At 42.5% G+C, this 27,684-nt stretch overlaps 1 protein-coding gene across 2 annotated transcripts in view; it reads right to left on the bottom strand.

Annotated features, from left to right (window-relative positions):
* The window catches only part of nhsa (Nance-Horan syndrome a (congenital cataracts and dental anomalies)), a 60,222-nt gene that overhangs the window by 7,669 nt on the left and 24,869 nt on the right, over window positions 1–27,684 (bottom strand). The window contains exons 2-6 of one of the 2 annotated variants that reach the window (XM_044360855.1): window positions 6,140–6,292; window positions 4,731–4,864; window positions 3,945–4,007; window positions 1,798–1,990; window positions 152–283 (exon numbers count right to left, since the gene is read on the bottom strand). In XM_044360855.1, the coding sequence (XP_044216790.1) occupies window positions 152–283; window positions 1,798–1,990; window positions 3,945–4,007; window positions 4,731–4,864; window positions 6,140–6,292 (675 nt within the window). Of the gene's footprint in view, window positions 1–151; window positions 284–1,797; window positions 1,991–3,944; window positions 4,008–4,730; window positions 4,865–6,139; window positions 6,293–27,684 lie in introns of those variants that run through there. The other variant, XM_044360856.1, reaches the window with a different exon arrangement.

Below are 27,684 nucleotides of genomic sequence, written 5' to 3'. Positions count from 1 at the left end.
AACAAAAAACATTTTTTTGTTTAAGTGACACCGATAGCAGAATCACTATCATCAATAATACCTTCAGTTTACTTCAATAGCAACAGACTGAATGAAATGTAAGTTATCACGTGTGTATGTGACAGACAGGCAGAGTCAATAAGTAACATACCTAAATCTTGCTGCACCTGTCTGGGAACGCCGGCGACAGTCCTCCGTCTCCTCAGCTTCCTCCTCCTCTGAAGCACAGACTGCGAGTGAACGAGGGAGCAGCGCACACTAGCATCTCTGTCAAAGCCAACCCCTGCAACGGAGACGGGACATGTGAGGAATCTTTGTTTAGTGGCAACGGCAGCGAGTCCTTCTTTAACTCTCACGCTGACTTGTTAAAAAATAAAAGAAAAAAATTTACGACACTTGGCTGAACTGAATTAGATATTCTACAAAAATAGCAGTCAAGAGTCGAGGACAACTATCTGATGAAGCTGAAAGCCACAGAGCCTGGATGTGTTTAAAGTAATGTCTCTGGTTTCTGAATGATTTAAAATCCACATCATAAAATGTGTGACACAGAACTAATAAAAGCCTGCTGTGAAGGTTTCTGCTTCAGTTTTGTTGTGTTTCCTCCTCGTTTTCCTGCCTCTCCCTCACCACACGTTATGACTATCATGTGATAGCAGGTCAGGCCTTTTCAGCACCATAGCAATCGCTGGACTTTGCTTACAATGTGCATTTTTCTCTCGACTGTCTCTGACTCAGCCAGTGTTGGCGTACAACTCTCCTTTTGAGTCAATGCGAGCGCGAGTAAATAACATTGGGCAAGCCTTTTCAACAATTTGGACAGAACTAATTGGCATTCATGTCACAGCAACTTGCCTCTTTGCAATCGCAGGCACAAAGCGTCGAAGCATGAGAAAGAAAGTTAACGGGGACACAAAGCATGACTTGCACATTGAGAGTGATTCTCCGTGGCAACATTAACGCTTTTGATAATGACGGGGGTTTTAAAATTAATAGCCCAATTTCCAAAATTATAGCAACTAAGTCATTGTTAGCCACAATAACTGTACAGTGTTAATGAGTGTTAATTAGGAGTGCCAAAACTCAGCAGCGAACAGGAGCCACTGTGTGCGAGAAACACTGACTGTTAGCTTAGCTTCCTAACACTGGCAGATACTGTATGTTAAACTACAGTAAATGTTAAAAGAATAGTTTGACATTTTTTTTGCAAATATACTATTTAGTTTTTTTGCTGAGCTCTACATGAGAAAATCGATACGACTCTCATTTATGCCCATTAAATATGAAACCACAACCAGCACCCGGTTAGCTTATATTAGCATAAAAGCTAGAAGCAGGGGGAAACAGCTAGCTTGGCTCTGTCCAAATACACCTCCAGAACTCACTATTTAACATGTTATATCTCGGTTTTTATACAGATTAAACATATAACATGTTAATTTGTGAGCTTTAGAGATGTTGGTAGGTGTTTTTTTTAAGTTTGGACAGAGCTAGCTAACTGTTTCACCTTGTTTCCATTCTTTAGCTAACTGTCTACTGGTAGCAGCTTCATATTTAATGGGCAGATATGATAGTGGTCTCAATCTAACTCTGTAAGAAAACAAATAAGCACATTTCCCAAAATGTCAAACTATTAAAGAAAAAAGACCTAAAGAAAGCTGATATTGCTAAAGGAGAGAAAGAAATGATAAACTCTCCAAAGAACGCAGTTTGAGAAAACTGCACCACAGCTCAATCCTGTCACAAAAAACAGATCCAGACAAAAAAACCCCAAAACATTGAGTGCTTTTAATTTACCGGTCACATTAATGGGGATGACACATGAGGTGATCACTTGGGAATGGCTTTTCATTCTTTCCTCTGGGGTGGGCAGCGGCAGGGCTTTAGACCAGTTAGTCTGCTTGTCCAGGGTGGAGGGGATGTTAGGGATGGGAAACTTAGACCGGTGACCTAGAGCCACCCCGTCAGAGTCGGGGTCAGAGGACACAGCCTGCAACAGATGGATATTTGCATGGTTAGGTTGTTAAGGTTAGGCAGCATTGCGTGAGAATGGTACAGCGGAGCTTTAAAAACATGATCAAACTCTGCTTCTGGGAGGGGAATGTGCTGCTGTGTCGAGTGCGGCGATTAAAGTCAGGAATTAAATTTGTATTGTCAAATGCTGAGTGTTTATCTGGGAGAGAGCAGAAGACTAGATGCAGAGATTAGTGTTTTATTAATCTGCAGCAAAGACTGTCTGAACAGTGAATCAATACACACATCTCCTTCCAGGAGCTGAGTTTCATGTTGAGAGCGCAAAGAAACCATTAAATAATGAAAATGAAAAGCATGCCTGAGGGACAGAGAGAGAGAATGGAAAGCACAAGAAACATTGAATAAGTTTCATGCAAAAATCAAAATGCACAAAGGAGAAATGAAGAATTTAAAACATTGTGTACCTGAATACAACTTAATAGCACTGACAGCCCAACTGTATCCAAGCTTGGAAAAATGTCAGACCGATAAAAAAAAGTTTGGCAGACACTCACTGTTCAGCACATGTCATGATAAATTCTACTGTGAGAAAGAGGAGACGTCTCCTTTGCTCAACAACTACTACACGGGACTGAAATGTGACAAACAGTGTAAACAGTCATTTCCAGTTACAACATGCTGCTTTGGAAACTCTTAGGTCATGCTCTGACAATCTGTGGCACCTATCCGAGTCTCCTGCATAATAACGACTCTCCGGAAATATTTGAGAGGAAATACTCATTCCTCTGAACGGCAGCCTCAGCATCAATCACTGTACAGTCCTCCCCTCTGAATACTCCACAAGTCCAACTCCTTTTTCCGTGGGCCTCTTCGCACTTCACACAAACTTAAACACTGCACATCCCCTATAACTTATGTCCCCATGCTACATGAAGTTAGGCTATTAAGTTCTTACCTTGAGATTCCTACAGAGAGGCACATGTGAAACTGGGAGTGATTCTCAGGCCGAACTGGTTCCCACCTCCACGACCCGACAACCTCCCACCCCCCATTAAAAGCCAGCTCTTGAGCCTTTGTGCTCTCTGTTCCCAGCAGACCAATGAGACCCTGACAAAACACTGGCCACAAAAGAAACCGGTTTCCTTGGAAACTTCTCCCAACTAGTAGGGGAAAAAAAAAAATCAAAGGGAGAGCATTTACAGCTGATTTGTCTCGAGAACAGAAAGGCGGTTTTAGGAGTGTCTGAGAGGATGGATGAGCGAGACGAAAGAGTGGCGAATGGGTAAAAAAAAAAAAAAAGAAAGGGACGGTGGACAGTAGAGAAGAGTGGACACATACAGGATGAGAGAGGAGGAGGAAGAGGCAGTCATAAGGGAAAAAAAAAGAAAAAAAGGAGTGGCAGTGTTTAGGCCCGTCCAAATGCTCGTTTCTCTACAGCGGGCATCGAGCGTGATACATTTGGTGAAAAAACAGCAGCTTTTAGGGAGAGAAACATGAGGCTGTCAGCTCTTTCAGGGATGGGTGCAGTGAAGAAACCACAGCACAGAGGGATCATGGGTAATCACAGACGCAAGCTCAGAGAAGTCAACCCTATCATTAGAGAAACCCCGGCTGCTGGGCGGCTGTGACTGCGGCCCTCACACACACATTCCTCACATACTGAGAGCTCAAAGCCCCGGCCCTTCACATGAGCTCCAACAACAACAGTACGTAAATGTATGACGCGTCGGCGTGGATGAAACTTTCAAGTGGTGCTCTCTTTCAGTTACAGGACTGTACTAGCGCATGTTTCTAACTGGGTGGAGCAGGGAGCTACAGCTGCTGGATGAAAAGCTGCATTGAGAAGGCATGCATTTAAAAAGATATTCATTATGTAAATTAGAAGAAGTCGGGTAAGGAGTTGTGTAATATAGTGTTAGAAGGAACACACACAGGAGTGAGGAGGGAGGGAAGGAGGGAGGGACCAGTACCTTTCTGCTCCAGGGAGTGAAGCGGCAACATTCGGTAGGGGAGGAGGAGCGGGTGGTGTCAAACTGAATTACAGGGCAAAAACAAAAAAAGGACAACAGAGACAAATGACAAAAATGAACATGGAGATATCTGACGCCAACATACACAGACAAAAAAAAAAAAAGACAACACTGGGGTAACCTTTGTGAGGAGAGATATGTGGACTGTGAAATACATTTGAGGTAGGGCAGGTTGATGAGCTGGAAACAACAACAACAAAAAACTTCCTGAATGATTTATGCTACATGTATTCTCAGGCTGTTGATCTATGAAACATAAAGTTCATTTTAAAAAAGGGTTGTCAAAATAAAATATATACAACCATGCTCTGCACAGACAACATGAGGCACATTACAAACACTGCACACTTCCCTCTTTACCTGTGTTTGTGCTAACTGTGTTGTTGCGTCTCTAACATGCCTCTCTGGCTGCTTGGAGGAAGAAATATGGATTTCACTTGCATCAAAATCTAAGCACAACAAGTATGTAAATCATCTCCATGCATGTGTAAAGCATTTTTTTTCTCCATGAAATAAACAATTCCCTTAAAAAAATCATTCAGAATACAAAATAATTAACATGAGTATTCGATTAAATGCAACAAATGAACTTACAGTCTGTTGATTCAATTTGCTAAGTGACAAATCCTAATGTTCCCTGACTTCCAAAAAACTCATAAAGAAATGTAAAACGTCTGGTAGAAAAGCTGTGAGCATCTAAAGAGAGATTAATGTTGCTCATCTCACCGTGGTCAAATTTGTTCCTTTCTTCTGTTGCCTCTGGTTGATGTCTGGGGAGGGGTACATGGGCATCGGGGGCACGGCCGAGATCGAGATGGTGACTCTGCGCTCCCTGCTGCCTGATCGTCTCTGCTGGTGATCTGTAACAAGATGCAAGTACAACAGTGGAGACACGCTGAGTGTAAACTCCACACATACACATAAGGGGGAAAGATGAAAGATTTTCAAAATCTATTTAACCACAAATTGGAAGAACAATTAAATCAAAGCGCAAAACTAAAGAGAGCGGACACAATACAATACAAAGCAATCGATACTAAAGGCCTGTAATGAATACTGGCTCTGTGAAGCTTTTAATGTTCAGTCATTGAGTCAGAGAGATGGGGATGAAACGCTATAGCCTGTGTAGTTAACAGTGTTATATTGGATTGCATTAGTGTTCTTATCCATTTGTCTGCCCAAGGGGATTGACAAAATAATTTAATCCTATTTTTAAATATGCACATTTCCACACAATGAAATCAACAATAACCATGCAAACTGAACAATTACCAGAGCTTTTTAAAAAAGTAGCAAAATCAATGCAGCAGAACAAGAGATGTTGTCTTTTTCGTTCCATCCATTCTTCTTCCTTGTCAAAACCTGACGCCTACATTACCCACAATGCAACTCAACAACTAACAGTTGGGTTGGAGACTCAATGTGTTATACTAGTAGTCGTTAGCCTTAAGCAGAGATTAGGAGCAGACTACACAGGTCTGGTAAACTCACTTCTTTTTAACTTCACACCTCCAGATTTTTATCACTTTCACACTTGTAGTCTGCAGCCCCAAATCACTTGAGGCAATTTATCAGACTTTGTGCAGCTCCCTCTGGCACCACAAAAGGCTTTATACAACTTTTTTCACACATGCAATAATATAAAACCTGTAAAATTGGTGCACTTCTCCTTTAATGAGAAGTGAAATTCTTAAGTCTCTAATATGAACGTTAAAAGCTTCACAAAAATATGATTAATTACAGTGCAACTGTATTATATTGTATTGTACATATGTTTATATATTTGTGTCCATCCCTATAAAAGCACATTTGTAGTGTATGTCACCTGCTGGCTCACACTTTTCCTGCACTTCTTACATCTAGTGTGCAGTTACATCATATGTCCACTAGGGGGCAGGATGACACCAGAATGACAGACTTCCAAAAACCAGAGTGGGAGTATCTCAGAGGTGACTTTTTAAATGATGTTAAACACAAAGTATACAAAGAAGATGCTTTTGAATGAAAATGTGAGATTAAAAATGGACAGCAGGATTAATAGGGAAGGACAGACACATAAATAGAAGGTAAACTATGGAGCAGCTGTTTGGCTTTTCCTCTGTGTTGAGGTCAGTTCGGGTGTCAGAGGGCCTCACCTTGGTGCAGGGCCCACAGGCTGAAGCTGGCTTCCCTGTGGAGCTCTTCTACGCATGCTGGCCGCGTGGAGGGGTGGAAAACGTTCCTCTGCTGGTGCCAGGGAGCTTGGTAGTGTGACGTCAGCTTACTCTCCACATCCAGGTTAGACACCGCTGTAAGAGGGACGGACCCGGTCAGACAGCTCCACATCAATTACAACACACACATTACCGCTTCAAGTGCTCTTTCATATCTTTCTTGATTAATGAGGTACAGCACATGGCAGCAGTTATAATGGAAAGGCAACTTGCTTTCATCACGAGGGAAAACCTTGCTGAGTTCCACAGGTTCTGGTAAGGAAAGCTTTAAATTTCCACTCTGGCATATTTGTGGTGATATGCTGGTTTGGATCATTAAGGTGAACAGTCTCAACAGTCTGAGCTCCACAGTCTCAGAAAATTGTAACTGATTAGGTTTCCATTACGGCGACAACGTGGTGCCGTGACAGCAGCTGAGATGACTAACTAATATTTTGGGATCTAAGCTGAAGATGAAATACCAGACTCACGTTCAGAGCCAAATCCTGAGAAAAGAAAGCGGGATAGTCAGATCCAGTGTTAACAGGACAATAGCCTGTTTACTAATGCAATGCTATAACCTACAGCCACACAATGGGTTATTACTGCAACCTGACGCTGTGACTTTCATCCTCTAAACATTGACCAGTACCTGGAGTAATCTCCCTGCTCCCCCTCACACCTCCTCGGGTTACAGAGAGGGAGATGCTCGGCTCTCAAGTTACACATAATGTATGGAGGGGCTGGACGAGGGGGAGAGGTCTATATTATGAAAAGAGCTGTTTTGTCTTTATGATGTTGACTGCTTGAAATACATGAAAGAGTTATACAATATGCATTAGCTATAAATAAGATGAACACAGGAGTAAAGAATGATCATTAATCAGGCGCCTGTTGACACTGGTATCCACAAGGAAATGAAACACCTCCCCATCTAAGGAAACTGTTGAGGATTAACACCGTGAAGCCTTTGCTTTAGCAGACAACCTATCTGTCAGTCTTCTTCTACCTGGCTGACATTTCTGGGCTTCTCCTTGACCTGGCAGCTTTAGTGAAACACATTCTGTCTGGCCTCCATGTCTACTGGGAGGCAGCTTTGGCAGAGCAGGCTCCAAGTTCCCCTTTGTAGTGCAGCCAGAAGCCAACATTAGTCTCTTTCACTCAAAAAAGACAAATTTAACTGCTGATCACTGCTAACAAAGGTCAGGAAGACTGAGCGCAGTGTCACTCTGAAGCTCAGCCGACTGCTGATCAAACTGCTGCGCATGTTATGTGATTTTCTGGTGGCGGCACTTCTGTGAAATCTCTGACAGCTCCTTTCTAAGAAACGCGGTGCCATGCAATCCCAGGAGAGGGAACATGTTTATGTGTTATCCAGAGACAACCTGAGGTTTTCCATAAAACACCCCAGAGTGATCTAAAAGCCCTCTGCGGTGACCTTGTTGACCTAAAAAACAAGCTCTGTGCTATGTCTCCTGCTTAGCTGTGGATGCAGGAGGTGAACGCATCAAAGAGAAGATTTACATATGTGGAGCAACGGTACTTTTCTTGCTGTATAATATGTGTGTTGTGACTACGTGAGCAGGGCAAAAACTTTGTTATTATTTCTCGTCATCCATTGAAATCGTACTGTGATGATAATATGATCATATCATGTTATCAGGTTATAAAATCATGTTGTCCAAATGAGCAATTTCAAGCAAATTATAGTTTAAAGCTAATAAAATGTGTTCTGACTTTAATATCGTGTTAATTACTGTTAGGTATATTGCTGTTAGGTGCTGTTCGGCATATTTCTGAACTTTGGACAGAGATCAGGCTAGCTGTTTTCTCTGCTTCTAGTCTTTATCCTGAGCTAAACTAACCACCTCCTGCCTCTAGCTACATAATAATCATAATTATCTCACAGACATGAGAGTGATATCAATCTTCTCATCTCACTCTTAGAAAGAACCGCTACAACTCTACATTTAATATTGTGATACTGGTTTCCACCATACTGTCCAACACTAGTGACTATGCTTATATAGAGGAATGACAAATTAAAGGTTAAACCAACATACAGTGATTTAGGAAGGACTTGTGCCACCTGAACAGTTTCAACACTCCTTCTCATTGATTCTGAACGTCTCTTGAACTCTACTACAATGATAAACACTATTCCTCCAAAACTATTCCTTCCGCCCAATTGGTGCATTAATGATGGTGGTGGAGAACACTGTCTGACATGTTGCTCTAACATTTTCCATAGATGTTCAGTTGGTTTGAAATCTGGTGACTACAAAGACTGTGATTCACATCATTCTCATACTCATGTCTTATAAGACAGCATGGGTGTTTCTTTTAATTTGTCACCCGCCTGTATGTGTGTGGCAAAACATAAATTCACACGCATCTACTGAACTTCAAACTTGCCCGACATGACTAATTATAATGTATTTCTGCTGTGGATTGCGGTAAGATCTTAGTGACTGGTGATAACCTCTCTGATGCTGTTTGTCAGCCTCTCCCCTCCCTTCCTCCCTGCTGAGATATGAACTGCTGGCCCTGCTGTGACACCCTTAATGTCTCCAGCAAACTGAAAACCCATTTGACAACAATAACAACAACAACTAGGGCACAGATTGTGCTCTGTATGCTTGACTCCATTCAACTTTCCCTGTTTTTATCTTCCCCCGGCTAAAAAACACATCAGGCCTTCCATTCACCTCACTCATGGAAACCTCTGACTTTTAGTTCAGTGTGGGTGAGGAACAAAGCATGAGTGCATGAAAAGTCTCTAAAGAGGTTTTCATAGAGAGAGAGAAGCCAGGTCCATATGGGGAAACCCTTTAACGGGAGAGCAGTGGTCAGCTGTTACCCCAAAGGAGGCCAAAGAAAACACATCAGCCCTCAGTCATCTCATTGACCTCTTGGCAGCTTTCTCTTTTCTTTCACAGCCTCGCTGAGTGATCCTCAACACGGCCGTGCTGAGACAAATGAGCCACATGGCCTCAGGTGAGAAGAAAAACAAGACTTTCAGCTAAAACATCTAAGATGAGCTGACACTTTTAAGGATTTCCAGTGTATGCTATTAGACTTTCCTCTTAAGTCTTTTTTTTAATGAGCGAGACGTCTCTCTAATCCTCTTCCCTCTTACTTATTTCCACTCAGAATCATCCTGAGAACTTTCCCGGTGAGGTGAAATCACGCAGTCTATTATCTGCGCTCTGACACCGCCTATCAATCTCTGCTTCTCCTCCTCATCTGCAGCAGGATCATACCCACCCCCAATAACCTCACCGCTATCTGCCCTGCCAGCAGGCCTGCAGGCCAGGAGGAGAAGGGGGGATGAAAGCCTGCATCCCCAGACTGCTGCCTCTGCCTTGTAATTTACTCAGCATTGGCCCAGACAGGAGCCAAGCCAAAACCCCTTACACCCACACTCACACTCTCACACACCTACAATTTGCCAGCGGCCTGGGAGAACACAGCCGCAGATGTCAGTCATTGGGTCACACTTAGATAAGAAATGCTTGTTCTGAACAAGACAATGTAGGAATATTGTAGCGGCAACTTGGTGAGTTGCTCCTACAATATCAGTAGTCGGGTTCATACTCATGTGACAAAGGTTAAACTGAGCAGGCAAAACAACCAAGAACATGTCTCCAACACAAGCTGAAGAGAAGAACGCTTTCATCTCGTCATCTCCTACATCTTGTGACAACGCTCGAACAAAGTGCAGGCATGTCTGTCTAACCGCTGTGGTCGAAGTAGCAAGTTGTGCATGCAGAGCAAAACGAAATGGGAGGTACATGCAGCTCAGTTAAATCCCCAGTAAATTATACAGTACCTTGGGATGTGAGCGTAAGACAGCATCCTAAAGCCATGACAGAGTGCTGTGGTTTGAGCTCTGAGTATCAGCGAGACATGAAGTCAGTCAGTGTTTCTCCCTCGGTCACCTCAGCTGGATCTCCTTCCGCATGTCCGTGTCCCCTATGTCCTCACAGTGACGTCCTCAGGCTTTACTGCCACACTGACCTACAGCTCCACTGGAACATCTGCTCACACTCCTCCCCCATGTCCCCTTCCTCACTCCAACTCCCCCTCCCTCCCTCCTGCCCCCAAACATCACCCAGCGTGCTGGGTACAGATGGTTCCAGCCAGGCCTTGACTTGGGCTACCACTAATCTGTTTATGGTCTGCTTACAGGAGAGTGTTAATCCAAACCGCTGAAACAATACTGACCGCTTAACCCACAATAGGGGAACATGGTGGGTGTAGAGGAATGCCAAAAGTTGTGCAGGACGGTCAATACTTGGATTCATTACTCGAACATTATGGTGTTCAGGTATGCGGTGTGTCCATGTGATTCAATCTTAGGATGATATATATCACAGATATACTCTAAAAAATTCAAATTCAGTATTGTGCTGTAAATAAAATAAGAGGAAGTTGTAAAGAAAACAGTCTGTAGCCGGTTAAATTATTCAAAGCTCATACTGAGAACAACAATTTTCAGACGAAGAGCCAAATTCCTTTTCTTTGCACACAGCTGTTCAAAGGAACAAATGCAAGAATGAATGTGACTCACCTGAATCAAGCAAGAAACAACATGTAACCAGATAGCGATCAAATTTCCGAGAGAATTATCCGCATTGTCCCCGTCGCTGCGAATCAAAAGCTCATAATTGAGATCTGTTCGCTGTCACTGAGGAAAAAACGACCCTGAAAACAATGCTGCTGTTCTGCCGTCGTTGGTCAGCTGCTGGAGAAAGTCCCTTCTGAGGTCTGATTAGTAACACAAAGAATAGAGAGTCCCAATGCCAGTAGGCACGGAATAATACCCGTCTCCTCGGTAATCCGCTCTGAGCCCACATCCTCCCAGCTGATGCTGACCCGCCGCAGCAGATGGGGCATAGGATTGTTTACATTCAGTAGAAGGACGAGGCTAAAGGCAGTGAGTAGCACTGGATGTAAACATAACTTTTGTTTGTTTACTAGAAACCTCCACGTGCTATCTTTAAACCCTGCTAGTCGCCTTTAAGAACCAGTGAGCCCAATAAAATGACCTAAAAATGCTGCAGTGCCTCATCGATCACCGATCACAAGTTGCTGCGACTAATGATTACTGTCTTTAAGGATTAAAGGAGCGCTCCACCTAAACAAAACACATGAAGATTTGTTTAAACTTTATGAGAAGCATTGTGTAGCCAATGTCCTCTGAGACGCTGGAGGAGCTTTCTGAAGTCTAAGAAAATAACCATGATGATCAGGGTGATTTCCATTTTGGCATGGAGATTACGAATTTATTACAGAAACTCTGTGCTACAGACTGGGGGTGTGGAGTTTGTAGTTGCAGTGCAGGAAGTGTAGGATCCAGGGTATTTGGGGTGAGACTCTTACTAGGAACTACAAGTCAGGATATCTCTGCCTCTGCAGACTATTCCTTTTAAAATCTGTTTCTCATACGAATGCTCCAAACTTTATGGAAGTGCAATAAAAAATAAAAAATCCAATTGTTTTTTGCAAGTGTTTGTAGTCTATAAAATGTAAGAACACAGTGAAAACTTATCATAATTTCCCAAAGCCCAATGTGATGTCTAGAAATAGGTTGTTTTGTCTGACCAACAGTCTAAAACGCTAATATATTCAGTTTGCTACAATATAACATGAGAAAAAAACATCACGTTTGAGAAGCTGCACCCAGCATGTTTGGCATTTAACGAGAATTAATTGATTGACAGAATTGTTGTGATTATTTTTCTGTCAGTTGAATAAACAATGAAGTGACTAATCATTTTGACACTGATTAAAACCACACAATACACTAAGTGATTTCAATTTGTACCAGATGCTTCAAATCCAGCAATAAATCAGATTGTCATTAGACGTGATAGACGACCAAATATTAGTTTTCTCTGTGTTTCATTGAAGATTGTGTTGACTGTGTGTTTTTTGTCAGCTTGAGTGCATCCTGGAGATTAAGGAAACTCAATCATAGCTGAAGTTCATTTTATTGCAAGAAACTAAGACTCTTCCCTTCCTTCTCTCTTCCTATGAACTGCATGTTTATGCCACCACACCTATTTAAATGGGCTCACCCTCACCTCGCCTGGAGCTTTGATGTGGGATAGCAGGTGGGTCCGGTGACCTCTGCTTGGAATGTGATGCTGGGAACCAGGAGGCCTACACAGGGGCTAAATGAGCCATTGTTGCAGCCTGATGCTGATCTCAGCTGCCTGCAGGTACCACAGCAAAGGGCTGCTAAGCTGTAATCAAGCCACTGGTTTGCTTCCTGAAGTGCTTTACTGTCCCTCAACACCAGTCATTTAATTACCCAGTTCAGAAATGAAAAATAGCTTCATTTTCGACAGCGGATTCTATTTACGGTCTCATAAACCGCGTGACATTTTGATTCTGTCGAACTCTTTAATTGAATATAGTGCAGCTTTTGTGTGAAAGCATGACATCACCACTGCAGGAAAGGTAATGCATGTGTCTGAAATTGCTTTTGTTTAATTGCAGTGCACTAAAGTCTGCTTGTATTTCCTGACTTGAGGTCACAGCATCAGCACGCGCTGGCAGTGCCCACACACGTAAAAGTCGTCTGGTGGTGGAATTAAATCATACTTGCGCTTGAGGAGAAGTTTCACTTTGCTCAGGTTTTGGATGAGTGCCTGGGCCGCCAAACTGTCTGTCTGCATGCGTGCCAGGAGGTACAGTAAGGGTGGAAATGAAGATGGAGTGGGGGAATCCCATCAGATATAACAGAGTTTCCATTATAAGAGATGGAAAAATGCATTACCTCACAATAAATACAATGTTCTGCTGACAACAAATTACGAGACAGATGGGTAACTTGATATCCTGTAGATATCAAGTATAGTATCTGACCCCTAACATGATAATGTAGCAACACCTAGATCTCTATACAAATAGCTTGGATAGACAAAAAACCCCCAAAAAACTAAAGGAAAAAGCCCTCAGTATTCTAAAACCAACATCACTTACGACTTGAACCTCAAAACTTCCCTTTTGTGACACACTCCCCAATACAACTATAAGATTTCTTATGTTTATCCATTTCCTAAACAAACACACACACACACACATTTGGGACAGCTCTGAGATCCTCCTGAAGATCACCCAGCGCCCAGAGCTGGAGAAGAGGCCTGTTTTCTCAGCTGTTTCATATTACCGCACTACAAAGTCCAACAGCAGGCTTGCGGTGACTTTGAAATACTTTCCATTTTGAAATCTCCAAAGTAGCACATATCGCAGGGGTAGGCACGTTGCCAACCAGAGGATCTCTCACTCTGATGAGAGAGAGAGCGGATTCTGGAGGTTTTAGGGAAGGAGGAGGATGTGTTAAACGATGGTTAAAATGTCTGACATGCTCGGAAACAGCACATGGAATGTTCATGAGACTGTGCGGTGTGTTTTATGGTACTGTAATGAGCAGGCAGTTTTGTGAAAGCGTCATAACACATTCATGTGAAGATCGATTTGAATGTGGCCTTTGCCCTTTCTGAGCGGGGGATAAGAGTGTGTACACATAATAAATGAGATTTGGGGGGGGGGGGGGGGCAGGGTGATCTGTAGGAACAAAAACTGAAAACACATTTGGACAGTAATGGCTTTGGTTCATCTCCAGTTCTTAACAATGGACATATAAGAACATAAATCTACCAGCACCTTAAGCAACATTTTCATCTTAACAATAGATCAGATGACTGTGTGTTATGTAAAAGAGATTGCTTGCAGTGACAAACCCCCAAATAATTATCACCTGCAGTTCCCCCCAGCTCTACAAAGCATTTTTTTCTGCTAATTTTGGGGCTTTTTTAACGGCCCGCAACTCTCACTGCTCTCGCCAGCTGCATTCATCCACTGAGAGCTGTTTTTATTGAAAAAACTCTGATAAACAAAGTGTACGCTAACTGCCCAGCACCAAACAGCAGACATACAGTTAGCAGCTAGCTAGTGAACATAGTGGAACACTTAGCAGCTACAGAGACAGATATTTCTCTCAGGTGTCATTGGAGAGCAAAACAGAGCTAAAAGTAGCGTAAATATTGGACTTACATTTTTTATATGGACAGAAACGCAAATGAATGCTAATGTAGCTCCGTATCTGCTGGATGTATTACTTAACACTGTGGCAATATGTCAAGCGTTGTGTTTTACTGCTTATTGCAGTACCCTCAAATGGCCAAAAATAAGTGAATCATTACTGCTTTAATATAAAATAAAAAAATAGCACTCACAAAGGAAGTGACTACAAGAAAAGGTTTGCAAATATATGTATATACACTTATATTCAGAACTAGCCAAGAGTTAGCAAAGCACTCTGACAAGGGTTAAGCTAGCCATGGTTCTGAGAGCTAATCCTGCAACTGAAACCACCTTTACTTTAATCATAAATCTATAGCTGGTAGAGGTTAGATAAATCATTAACACTTCTAAATAAGAGTAGCAGTCAGGATGTGCCTACCCAGCATATAAAATGAATGGATTTCTTGCAATTGTGCAATGTATTTAATCATAAACTGAACAGCTCAAACAGGAGAAGTGGGAGTGTCCACTGTAGTTTCAGCAGATCTGCCCTGATTAAAATCTTAGAAGAAATGTAATTCATACTCAGAGAGTGAATATCCTCTTCACCTCTGAGTAGAGTTACTGCTTGTTTGTTGGCCCATGTTTGTTATCCTGTCCACTCTACACAACCTGACCTCTTGTTTACCGGCCACCGCCCTTTGACTCACACTCGCTGAGCAATGAAAAGGAAAGCCACAGCGGGACAAAAACTATGAATGAGAGCAACTCCCGGCTAACAGAGACCGTCATTTCATTTTTCTGTCTTTTACGTGCGCACTCAGTGGGGTCAGTGGGGGTCAGGGCCTGCATTCAGCAACCATTTTACCTCTTGACCTCTAGACACCTCATTATTAGGTCTGCACACAGACTGGGAGGTCAGCTCACATCAGTAAACACTGAAGTAAATCACAGGCTGAGTGGACACTCATTCACTCCACTTGGAGTGAATTTTCTATCACAGTAAATGCTGGGTATAGATACTGGGTTTTAAAATGCTTCATGATCAAAGCAACAAATCCTTTCATTTTTTAAAATCAATTCCTTAAATCTATTAAAACCTTTCTGATTACATGAGGGCTTTACTGCAACTACTAGTATGAGAAAATGTCCAATTAATGTTTTACATATAGGAAAAACAGAACAAAAAAAAAAAGAAATAAAAGAGTAACAACCTAACCTAAATACACTTAAAATTCCTTCACCCCTTAAATCAGCACGGAGTTCATTTTACAGCTCTGTCCTCCTGATTCTCCACAGAGGCCTCTGGGAGGCTGCAGCACACCCTCTCATATCACATCATTTAACGGTCTTTGAGGTCACAGCTGACTCCTATTGGGCTGTAATGGCCCTCCCGCTGAGCTTGGCCCGGGTCCCTGCTTTCGCTGTATCTTTGAAGTGCTCACACACACTTACAGCCTCTGCAGAGGAGGAAAGGGTGTGTCTGGGCTGGTCCCTGCTGAAAAAGCTCTCTGGGTTTCCGTAGCCTCCAGGTACACCTGGGCTATTAGTCTCACAAATGAAAATGTGCGCCCTTCGACCTGCTGCTTTTGTTGAGTCTGTGTTCCCGTCTCGCAGGCACCTCAAGAAAGGCGGGAACTCTTGGTAGGAGTGTAAAAAAAAAAAAAGAGGAGGAGTTCCTAGCTTTTCTGGAAGTAAGGGTAGCGTTAACCATGAGGTGATAGGATCATGAAAAACCTTGACGTCAGAACAAGGGCAAAAGTAATATGAGAGGCCTCTGCACTGTCTGTTCTGTCAACACTAGCCTGTGTGCTTACGGGAATATAGCTGCATTTAAATAGGTGAAACAAAAGTGTTTTCTCTGTGGCCAGACAGGATGAGCGGAGCAGGAGTGAATTTACCTTTCCATGAGTACAAAGCCAAGAAAAACAGGAATAGAATAGCAAAGGAGATTAATCTTTCACCAGCCTGTTTCTCTGCCAGACCAACACGCTCCACTGAGCTTTTTGTCCCTGCATGTCACTCATATAATCAAGTGTGCGTTGCAGTTGTGTTGCCTCTATGCTGTAGACAATGGCGTTATGTAATGTCAAAACAAAACATCATGCACATTTACATGCACTCTAAGGAGAGAATTGTGAAAATATGCTAAACACATAGCTTTAATGTAAGCTCTTAAAAAACTGAGGTGAAAAAATGGCAACAAATGGTCAACAAACAACATTATTCTACACAAGTCACAGTGAGCTGTGAATATTACTTAATATTTAAGGCAGGAACAGGGTTTCCAATAGGAGAGTTGGTTAGTGAGACTGCTCATTTTAGAGCTTAATAAGCCTAATATTATACTTAATAAAAGTTTAATCATTTCTTCTCACGTTAGCATTTATTTCAGGCGAGGCGAGGTGCCATCGTTATAAAACGCTATGGGAATTCCTGAAGAATAATAATTCATTTAACACATACATTTACACACATATTGTTCTTCGGCCAAGTCTTAAGCTGGCATACAAGTAAAATCGCTCGTTACAGAAATATAAATTAAGCCTCATCTCATGGAGGGGCATGGGCGCTGAAAACTGGAAAATTGTTTCTCAGTTCAAGTTGTTTTCTGTTCTCATTTTCTGACATAGAAATGACTTCAAATTTAATTTTTTTATGATCTGTTATGCAAGTAAATTTGTTTTTATAGCAGCTTTTCAGAATAAAGGAGCCAATAAAAGACAGACCTGATTCACACACTGGAACTAGACCAAGACATCAACAAAAGGCCTGTGCTGACAGACCGACCTGATGTGTGCGTGAGTCCAAGGACGCAACAACACTTTTGGTTTACACTTTGACTGAGTGACATTACGCTGCATGCTGTTATGCACCTTTTAAACAAAAACTAGCACTCAACGAGAGAAGCGCGTCCAGCGTTCTCTGCAGCCGCTCATTCATCAAGTTGTTATTCAGCGTGTGACAGGATAAGAGGTCGGAGGGTACAAGTCTGTACGGCACTCTGGTCTCGGGTCACAGTCAAGAGCTGCAGAGGTTATGGAAACATGGAACCGATTGATGTACCAGTGAATGTACTTTAACGCATTTGTGGAAATGTGTGTGTGCAGGTGTGCATTGTGGCTCAATGTCACAGTCAGGAAAAACCATACACATTTGGACAATGGCTGTATAACCTGGCTCAAGGTACACAAGAGTATGCAGACTGTTATATAAGTGTCTGAGCAGCCTAATCACAGACGTTTTTTTGCACACGGTTTCCTGTGTAAACACTGGGCTGTGAGCCTCAGACTCTGGTTTCACCAGTTTACTGGCATCACTCACTGCTCACATGGAGCACAATACGCAGAACAGACAGACTGTGAAGGGAGAGAAACACAACGAGGGGAAAAAGGAAACGCAGAACGCAGACGCAGAGGAAGGTGTGGTTTGGAAAGAGACTTCGAGGGCAAGATTTTTGCCGGACGATTGCAATGGAAACCTATCTTTAACTCACAAATATGGTCAGGCTGAGGTCAGCTCCGTAGGAGAGTGACCTGTGTGTTTCTGTGGGAAAGTCATCATGAGGGAATGGCATTAGGCTGAGCTGGCAGAGCAGAGCTCTAGCTGAGCCGAGCCTCGGCCATCCTTCACACATCTCTGCCTGATGGGATTCGGCTCAGAGAGAGAAAAAACTGGAGGTCTGGCTGGTTCAACACAAACCAATAGCTGGCAGGAAGGATGGATATGCAGGGAGAAAACCCAGCAGCCCTTTGAGTGGAAACAATGGAGGAGATCAGGCCATAGCAGTTCCTCGTGGCTTCCATCGCCACACCCACACAGCCCCCACACACCACAAGATGTCCATGAGATGTTTAGATTAGAATCAAATCTACCCATAAAATATCACACAGCAAGGAAAATTATGTTTAAGTGGTGTCAGCTTTGACATAAACGTCCATTATGGGCATTTATGTCGCTGTGGGGTCACAAACAAATCAGGAAACAGCTGCTCAAAATCAGCCTGACCTCCTCTCCTCTTCCAGGATGCACTGGGAGTGAAGCACATGTACCTTTCTATTGTTCTCCTCTCTGAATCAGCACAATGCCGGAAAACAAATATTTAAACATACACTGTTGGAGATAATTCTGCTATGTTGCCAGCTTGTGTACAAATGTATGTGTGAGCTAGCGTGTGCGCTGAATGAAACAGTGAGGTGTGTGTTTGCTCGTCGACGGCATCAATAAGATGGAGTGTATAAGCTCAGCGAATCACAGCTGGGCTCTGAGCGCCACGCTGACTCCTCATATCAACTCATGCCAGCAAATGACACAAAAGGACGCCATTGTCTGTATCATATTATACTGTGCGTCTCCATGGAAATGGGCCCATATGCACAGAGACATGTGCTCCAAGTGAGGGTGTGTTCTTTCACAGTTCATCATACCTCAGTTGTGGAAAAAAAAAAGACTCAAGTATAGCCCCACAGTGGACCATGTGTCCTCTGCAGATGTGTATCTGAGTAGCAGAGGGAAAACTAACTACAATGTGTCAAAAAACAAAACAAAACAAATATTTTTTCTGTATTTTACAAATGCGGTGATTTATAGTGGTTCCAGGTGCAGTGAAAATAAACAATTAACTGGTACTTACCTATTAATCATCAGCAGAAATCAGCAAGAAGTCAAGGGGGGCATGAAAAAAAAAACAAAGAAAACACATTATTAGTTGATTACAGCAGAATATCAGACAAACATCTTGTTATAATTGAAAACAGTGTTTCCAGCTCAGATGAATCTCCAGGGAGCACACTAGCTAGAAAGTAGCAGGATTGTTTTTCTTGACATTAGGAACAATTTTGCTTTACTGCTCCACAGAGAAAATCTTATCTTCCACCATATGTTTTGAGACTGTCCTGAACAGGAACCAAACATCTTCACCTCACTCTTATCTCTACATGCTCCCTGGAGTATTTCTCTTTGACATGACTTTTACAGATGCCAGACTCAAGCACAGCTCACGTGTCGGGAGCCCCGTTCTGAATGCAACTCCGTCCCCAAGGGAGTTTGCTCAGAAAAATAAAGAAATGGTCCGGGGTGAAAGCTCGGGAAGAGAAAGTAGGCCTGACTACTGAATAGCCCGCTGCCCCTGGAGGGCTCTCGCATGTAAGTGCTTCATGAATGGCAGGCCTGAGGACTGGATGCCAATAAGCTTTGACATCATGGCAGTTGCTGGTTATTGTGCTACGAGGGACAGACGCTGTCACGCTGAAAGAGCAGATATTATTTGTGGCTATGAAACTGGAGCTAAAGAGCAGCTATGCCCTCTAGATTTGGTATTTTGTCCAGGCGTTTTTTTTTTCTTCTTCTTAAATCAAACCATCATCATTCCCTCATGTTGTTTCTTCTTTTCTGAGGAGCTACAGTATATCTCTCTTCTGTCTTATGTCTCGACTCCACGCTCCATGTTACCCGCCACTAAACTGCAGCAGCAGCATTTTGGTAATGATGGGTCCTGTTGTTATGCCATGATGTAAAATTAGTGAGTGCAGCCAAAGACATGGCACCCCTTGACACACTCTGTTGGGTATGTGGTGACAGTTTTACGCAAGTTAGAGACCACGAGAATGTAGGGCACTCTTCTTTTTTTCCCTCTGACACAGAAGGAAGTCTCTAGTTCCTAGAAAAAGAAGTAAATAAATCACAACTATACAGTCTCGCCAAATATCTCTATAGGACTTAAGGAGTGAGCACTTCACTGAACTAAAAGGCCAATTGTGGGCAGAGACAAGGACTTCTCAATTTCAGTTGGCTGATTAAAGGCAAGGCAAATTTATATGTATGGCACATTTCGACAAGAAGGCAATTCAAAGTGCTTTCAAAGAACAATTAAAGGAAGAAGTGCATCAATCCTGTTTATTCATTACACTCTGCCCATGGTGCTAAGCTCTCTGTTCTCACATGGCACATATACATCTTACAATGATAACTGTTGCTGATTTACTATGTAAAATTCTTCATAATCTTTGAGACAATGTGTCCTTGAATTCAGGTAAAGGTAGACAAATGTAGGCTTCTCATTTCTGCCAGTGACTGTCACTGTCAGATTTTTATCAGCTCTAGATAGCTAGCTAATTAAGCTAACGTTAGCTCCATGAGCCTCTGGCTGACTTTTTAAAGGGGGGCGTATCATGCACATTTACAGGTCTACATTTATATTCTGGGGCTCTACTGGAAAATCTTTGCATGTTTTACAGCTCAAAAAACTCTTTTTTTTATCTCTTACTGGCTCTTTATGCAGCCTCTCACTCCCCTCTGTCTGAAACAGGCCGTTTTAGCCTCTGTCTCTATAAGGCTCCATTCCCGATGAACTCACTCTGCTCTGATCAGTAAGGTTCGGATAGCTGCGTCATGGCTGACTTCCAGCCGCTAGGGATGCTACATCACTCGAAATGTCAACTTCTCAAATACATCCGTACATGTGAAATATGAGAGCAGACAACACAAACAACACATGGAAAAACGTTTGTGGGCATGTGTGACGACCCGGTCAGCTAGTCTGCAAGGTTGAAAAAAAACGATGCAAATCAAATCATTCAGAGCAGGCTGAATACTGGGCTTTTGACCTGCAGGGAGCATTTGTACATATGTTAGCCTCAAGTTTTGGAACTTTGACCACATAGATATTCAACGTCATAACAGTATATAAATAACAGAAAATGAGCATAACATGTCCCCTTTAATGTTTCCAACTGACTTGTTTTAACAAGAACCTGGTAAAAGGTGTTTAAATATGCACTTAATGGCTACATATATCATATCAAGCTAAAAGATTGAGGAGAAATGTAAGTTCCGATTCTTGTTTGGCTGCTTAGCTTACATGTCTGTTCAGATTTTCAAAAAATAATTACACAGAGGACAAGCAGAGTAAATGTACCGCAATGATTCAACTTGCCTTCTTCTTGTAGAAAAAACAAACATGAGAGAGTGATGTAAATTGAAATAACTACAGATCAGTGCAAAGGTCCACATGAGTGACATAAGAAAACAGACCGCTTACCAAAGCAAACACTGGGAAACAGGCAAACACAATTTAAAAGCACTTTATTAAACCTGCAAGCGGCTCACCTGACAATGTCACCGGAGGTAATTAAATACACTGCACATGCATACACACATCAATCATCCAGCCCTGAGGCCAATGGCAAATTACTCTGAGGATGTAATGTACCGCACTACTACACGCTTTACACGGAAACTATGCTCCCAGCTGCTATAAACATATATTAATCTAAAAAAAGTAAACTGCCATCTCTTTATTTATTAAAAGTGTCTTTTCTGATTGTAGCATATAGACTGAAGACTAATTTCCCTTCACCGCACACAGTTTTGGGTGTGTGCTCTCCAGTGAGTATGGGTGGTTGAGTGCACGAGACCACCGGCGTACAGCAGAGGTGGTAAAGGGAAAAGTTATCTTCATCCAGTCAAGCTGTTTCTAATGGTGTCCAAATTCCACCAGATGGCTTTTCTCAGCAGATTGTAGTCAGAAGCAGACCACAGGATAAGTCACACAGAGGCTAACCCTGCCCTTACAAATCCTGAGATCAGATCGAGAACAAATTTCAACCTTCGTTTCAACACAGCTCAGATCCTCTCACGGATCTGCAAAGTCAGCACAAATACTGAGCATACAATTACATTTTCCATCAACAACGCTGCACAGTTGACTAAAATCAAGCTGTGAAGCGGAGTGTGTGTAGTAAAAATAATAAATGAGCCTCAGTGAGGGCGAGCTGTTATCACTGATACTGATGTCTCTCAGGGCTCACAAACACTGTCATACATTTCCGGTCATTTTACACAGGAGTCTCAGCTTGACCAGCTACACAACCAAAACAGAAAAATACAGGCTCATTTTCAGGAAGAGTAGGGTCATAATCATAACAAGCAAGTCGGCCTCTTTCCCCTACAGCACCAATGGGAGCTGCAGCCAAGTAATAAAAACACACAAGCCCTTAAATCTGCTCCCGAGGTCCCAGCCCCAAAGAGCAAATCAGGGCTGAAAAATACAACATCTGTTTGCTGTATGTATGCTGTTGCCATTGGTGCCCCGGACCCTGGAGAGGATTCTGTGAAACTATAGAATTCAACTTCCCAACTCCTCCGCTGAAAGAAGAGGAGGATCCCCTCTCCAGCTGAACAAACAGCTCTTGCAGCATATAGCAGTTTGGGAGGGTGTGTCCGACACAGAGACAGGAGTACGTATATGTGTGTGCGTGTGTGTGTGTGTGTGTGTGTGAGCATGTGGAGGTGAACCTCAACCTGACCTTCTGCATTTCAGCATACCAGCACCGCTGATAACTCACCAATATGACGCAGAAACAGATGCACAGACTTTTAATATGTAGAAGGAAAGACACGCTTTCAGATTGTTATATAACACACTGTACTCTCATTTCTCAACAAGAGTATTTAATATGTTTAGGGCCAAAGCTAACATTTAGGACATTGACGTCATGATCATTGATCAACAGCTCAAGTATGTTAGATCCTGCGCCGTATATGGCCTTATGTAACCATATAACATAAACATGTTTTAGTGTAGTTTGCAGATGATCAAATACAATAGTGTAATCATATGCCTACATTGTTGGTTTTGGTTTTTATGGGATTCATTGACGACAGGAAGAAAATGGAATAACATCAGATTTATCATTCAAAGATATACATCTAGTATTTGTGGTTTAACTTAATGATGTTCCTATGTCAACAATTTAATGACAGCAATTAATCCCAATGAAAACTATATTTAGGATCATGAGTCATTTGGTTCATCTGCTCAAGGAGCACGATGCCAAATATTAGGTTAGATATCATCAGAAAAGAACAACATCACTGTCTATCTATAAATCAGACATGGATACCGCTTGGGTCGCATTGATTGATGGCTGTTGAGAATGTTGAAACAGACATAAATTAAAAGCTGAATGACATCCTGTATATATGTGAGGGGCCACCTGCCAGCTTCATGCTGTGATACATGCTTCCTGTATGTATGGGCGGGGGCAGATCCGTACGTGCTACACCGTTCACTGTCATCAGAGCTACAAATCATATCAGAAAAGAAGCCTGTGTCACCGAGCACCTGATACTCAACTACAATTACATGTTTCAGCCGTAGGCGTTTCAACGAATCTGCTGAGGCAGCGGCTTTGCTTCCATTGAGACCTCCGGTGTTTGAGCTTGACGATGTCAGTCTGGTGTGTCATACGGAGAAACTGAACCCCACCACCCCGAAGCAACTGGGTATCTTTTTAACATGGCCCCTGGCATCCTGGCTGCCCTGCCTGCCTAAATATCAGAAGTCACCCGGAAGCCTGAGATTCAAGTCCTCCCGAAGCAGTGAACCCTATCTGAGCAGCTGCATTGTACTTTATGGAGGGAGCATATAGAGTTCCCTGAGGTGATGATTCCCATAAGGGTAATGTTTCATTTGGAGGTTGCCTTTCCAACACCTTTTGTTTACATTTTACTGACAAGCTGAGCTGTGCTCCATCTAATCAAGTGTGTGTTCGATTAAAACGCCTGCCTCCCTCATCAGGATTGGCATTTCCTTCAACATGTGCCGATCACCTTATGGGGCACACAAGCTCAATGACAGGCAGCATCAATTTATTAAGCCTTCAGTTGCTGTGGAAGGTTCATTCTGATCCATTTATTGACTCTGTCTGTCCTCTTTATGCCCCATTACTCTCAATTAAAGACCATGATTGTAAAGCAACTATAACTAACATTTCTATACATATAATGGATCACATGACTACATGTATGTGAAAGGGTTGTCCACAGAACCCGCAGAGAATTAGCACCTGACTCTGCATCTTTCAGCTCATTGTTTTTTGTTTTCTGGCCCGCAACGTTACTGTTTTGGTTGACTCTAACAGCTCTCATCAGCGTTGTTTCCAGACGCAGCAGGCAGCTGTCATCAGCCAGAACATTTGACGATGAATTCCTCAACACACAAAACAGCATGAGCGCAGTACTGCAGAGCAAAGTGAAATGAAAGGAAAGGAAAAAGACAGTTTGCTATATGACAAGTGAACGCATCACCACTGTGATGTTATCTGAAAGGGAACCAATTCAGCCAGATGTCATTGAACAACCAGATTTCAAAGGGACCAATAAAAGAGAAAGTGCATGTATGTGTATGTATGAGAGGCCAGTGTCTGTGCTTATAAAGAGGTGAAAAAATGGAAGCTTCTCTTAGTGAGAAAGGGTTTTACCACCATTCCTCTCTGGAGGTCAGTTGACAGAAAAAGCAGCGGGCAGGAGAAGATCTGTGGATATGCACATCAAAGTTGGGCCTCTAGACTCGTGTTTATGTTTCATTTTTCTTTTATCTGCCGATCAGCTGCTCTCTCTCTCTCTCTCTCTCTATGATCTGAGGCTTTTTTTTTTTACCTTATATAGATCTCCCTCTCAGAGCACGCCTTCATGAGCTGAGGTTTGGAGGACGCTCCCAAGAGCACTGCCCGTCCCTTCCCATAACACAGGCATTAGGATAAACTAGGCACTGGGGGCCAGTAAAAGGGGAACGGGGGCATCTACAAAAGGCAGAGAACTGGAGGGATCAGCAGGGAGAGTGGAATTTCTTCATTACTTTCTCCAACTTCTTAAGCTCTGCTCTGCATTATCTTTGTGCTCAGAGAAAGTCGCCACACTTGTCTGACCTGACTGGCTTTTTGCTGCTGGATGTGTGGTGGGTTTGTGTACCATTCACACATTAGCCCCGATGTGCAAACCACCACTTAGGCCACTGTAAATTTACATCTCACAACCACACGCCTTTTTGTTGACAAACAGCTGAATCCTCATAAAACACACACTGTGTTGTAATGAATTCCTTGGCTCAGGATTTAATGCCGACTGGGTCGAGCCGGCGTTGCTCAGCAGCAGTCCAACCGCAGTTTTCTGTAGCGCAAAGCCCAGCTAAAGGGCAAACCCTGACTGAAAAGAGGCCACGAGGCTGCTAGGAGCCATGTCACAGTATTGAGCTATTCTGTTTCAAAATCATCTAAGATGTTCAGCTCTGAAAGCTTTGAGAGATGGGAAGTTTTAAAGACAACAATAGAAACAAATGGTCTCTCTCTGAAGCAGGGATGAGCAAAGTTTACCCTCCAAGTGGGTCTGTGGTTCAGGTTGGGTTGTGTTGATGTAAGCCTTTTACCAGATGGTTTCTGTTTTATCCACGCTGGTCCATGTCCGGCCGGGGAAACAAAGATCTGACCTCTCCCCATTGATTTCTTTGATCACAGCCTACTCCAGTTGTTACTGGAACAGAGAAAACACCAGGACAGTGCTACAGATAGTGTGTCCTGTTGCATTATGGCCCTTTAAAACAGATCCACATGTTAACACGCCCCCCCCCAGTCGTTCCACTGTGACTGCTTGGAGTACACGGAAACACTTTTTCTGTGTGGGTTCACAATCCATTTAAAACAATAACATTAATAATCACCAATAAACTGCACAGTTTAACAACATTAAAAAGTTCACAAAGTGACTTTTCCACTCGTCTGAACCAGCACCATTACATATGAAATGTTTCCATATTCAACACTTCAGAAGAATCACAAATAATAGCTGTTTAAAGCCTGGTGACAACCACAGAGGAAAATGGCCGTGAAAAGTTTGGAAAATCAAAAAGTAATTGCTTCCTCTAATATTTCCTTTACTAAAATTAAAGCTGCTTGAAGGTCCGATCTCTTTTGTTTGTCAAGTAAAAAAATAGCATTTGTAATAAGGTGAAAAGAGCTACAGGAAGACAGGGCCAGCGGCTATAAAAATAGAGGCCCTTTTGGATCAACTCCATAATGAATGAAACTTAAAGCCGCCCTGTGGAGTTTTCTTGCAAACAAACAAAAGTTGTGTTTACACTCAATTTTTCTCACCAAACGCATCGTGTGTATCACTGCGGCCTAAAAAATGTGTCTATTGCATTTCCCTTGTAAAACATTTGCAAAAGTGATTTTCTTCATCACTGTTTTTGTTTACTTCCGTGTTTACTAGCTTACAGTCTTCTTGCTGCCCTTCTTTGTGCGTCACCGGCACCAACGTTCAATGAGCGGAGGACCAATATGTATCACCCGCATGCATCTGAGTCCTTGTTTGTGTGCATGATACAAACAAAACAGCGACCCACTCATAAAAACATTGCTCCGTAACACTACTAGTGGCAAAAAACTCCAGGGTACAGGGTACTTTTACAATGCATGTTCTATACATGGTAAAGAGTTACGATGCATGTATTCATATTAAAGAAATGGTACATATATGGCGTTTGGAATGTAAAGATATTAATTTTTTCCTATATGAATGTGTTATTGGTGTGACACGAGGTGAAAATAACATATTTTACATTTTATTTACATTACACCAAATGCACTTAAAACCCCTTTTTCAACATTGCAGTAGTTGGTGAATTAGAGTATACATTCATTCCAGCTGATGTAACATAACATCATCTGATAAAAATCATGTTTGCTTTCTTCAGAGGACAGCAAAACATGACCTTGACCGACATTAAATCACAAGTTCCGCACATTTTCATTACCTTCAGGCTAAAGTAAACTCAGCTTTGTCTTTGAGTGCTGAACTAGGGTGTATTTCTAGCTTGTAATGGTTTCTTCAACAATATAAGCTTACTAAAAAAAGTTATGTTCATCAATTAGGAGTTATTTTCTCTACAATCTAGTGCTAGCTATTCTCAGCAGCACTCATGTTTCAGAAACACATACAACTTCCCAGAAAATACCTCAGAAGTGGACACACACTGCCAAGACACTATGAAGTCATAGCCGGCCCTGTCCCGCCTGACATACTAACATTATGTAACCAAAAGACTGAGTAAAACTCACATGACATCAGCCCGGATATGCCGTGGACTTTAAACATCTACACAACACTTGGTTCTTCCTCTGATCTCACTGAGAAATGTCAGCAGGTTATCAATAACAAGTTGACAGTTCATTATCGGCTGATCGATCGCCTACAACAGATTAATAGTCTAAGATTACTATTCCCTGCACTTAAAAACCCATTATTATGAGAGGAAAAATGAAGGCTGTGTTTGATTGATTATTTTAACAAGACCACATTGATTATATTTGAAATCAAGATAAGATTGCAGCTCATTTCAGCTGCCATGTGCAGACTCAAGGAGCTGCATGACTCCTGCTTTACACAAGTTCAAATAAAACACACTCTGAATAGTAATCACACTCTCTCGGGTACAAATACAGTATCATGTACTCGTGCTGTTATTGGCCAGAAGTGCGTGGTCTGTTAGCCAATGGCGTGGCCCTGCATTGTTACTGTGTGTGTGTGTGTGTGTGTGTGTGTTCAGTCCTATTCGTCCCACTGCTGTAGGGTGTGTGGTGGAGCAGTGGAGGAGGAGGAGGGAGGGGTGGGGG

This window comes from Thunnus albacares, chromosome 9 (genome assembly GCF_914725855.1).
Source record: "Thunnus albacares chromosome 9, fThuAlb1.1, whole genome shotgun sequence".
Lineage (NCBI taxonomy): Eukaryota > Metazoa > Chordata > Actinopteri > Scombriformes > Scombridae > Thunnus > Thunnus albacares.
The sequence above is the reverse complement of the archived record's forward strand: the minus strand, read 5'-3'. Positions and strand labels throughout refer to the sequence as shown.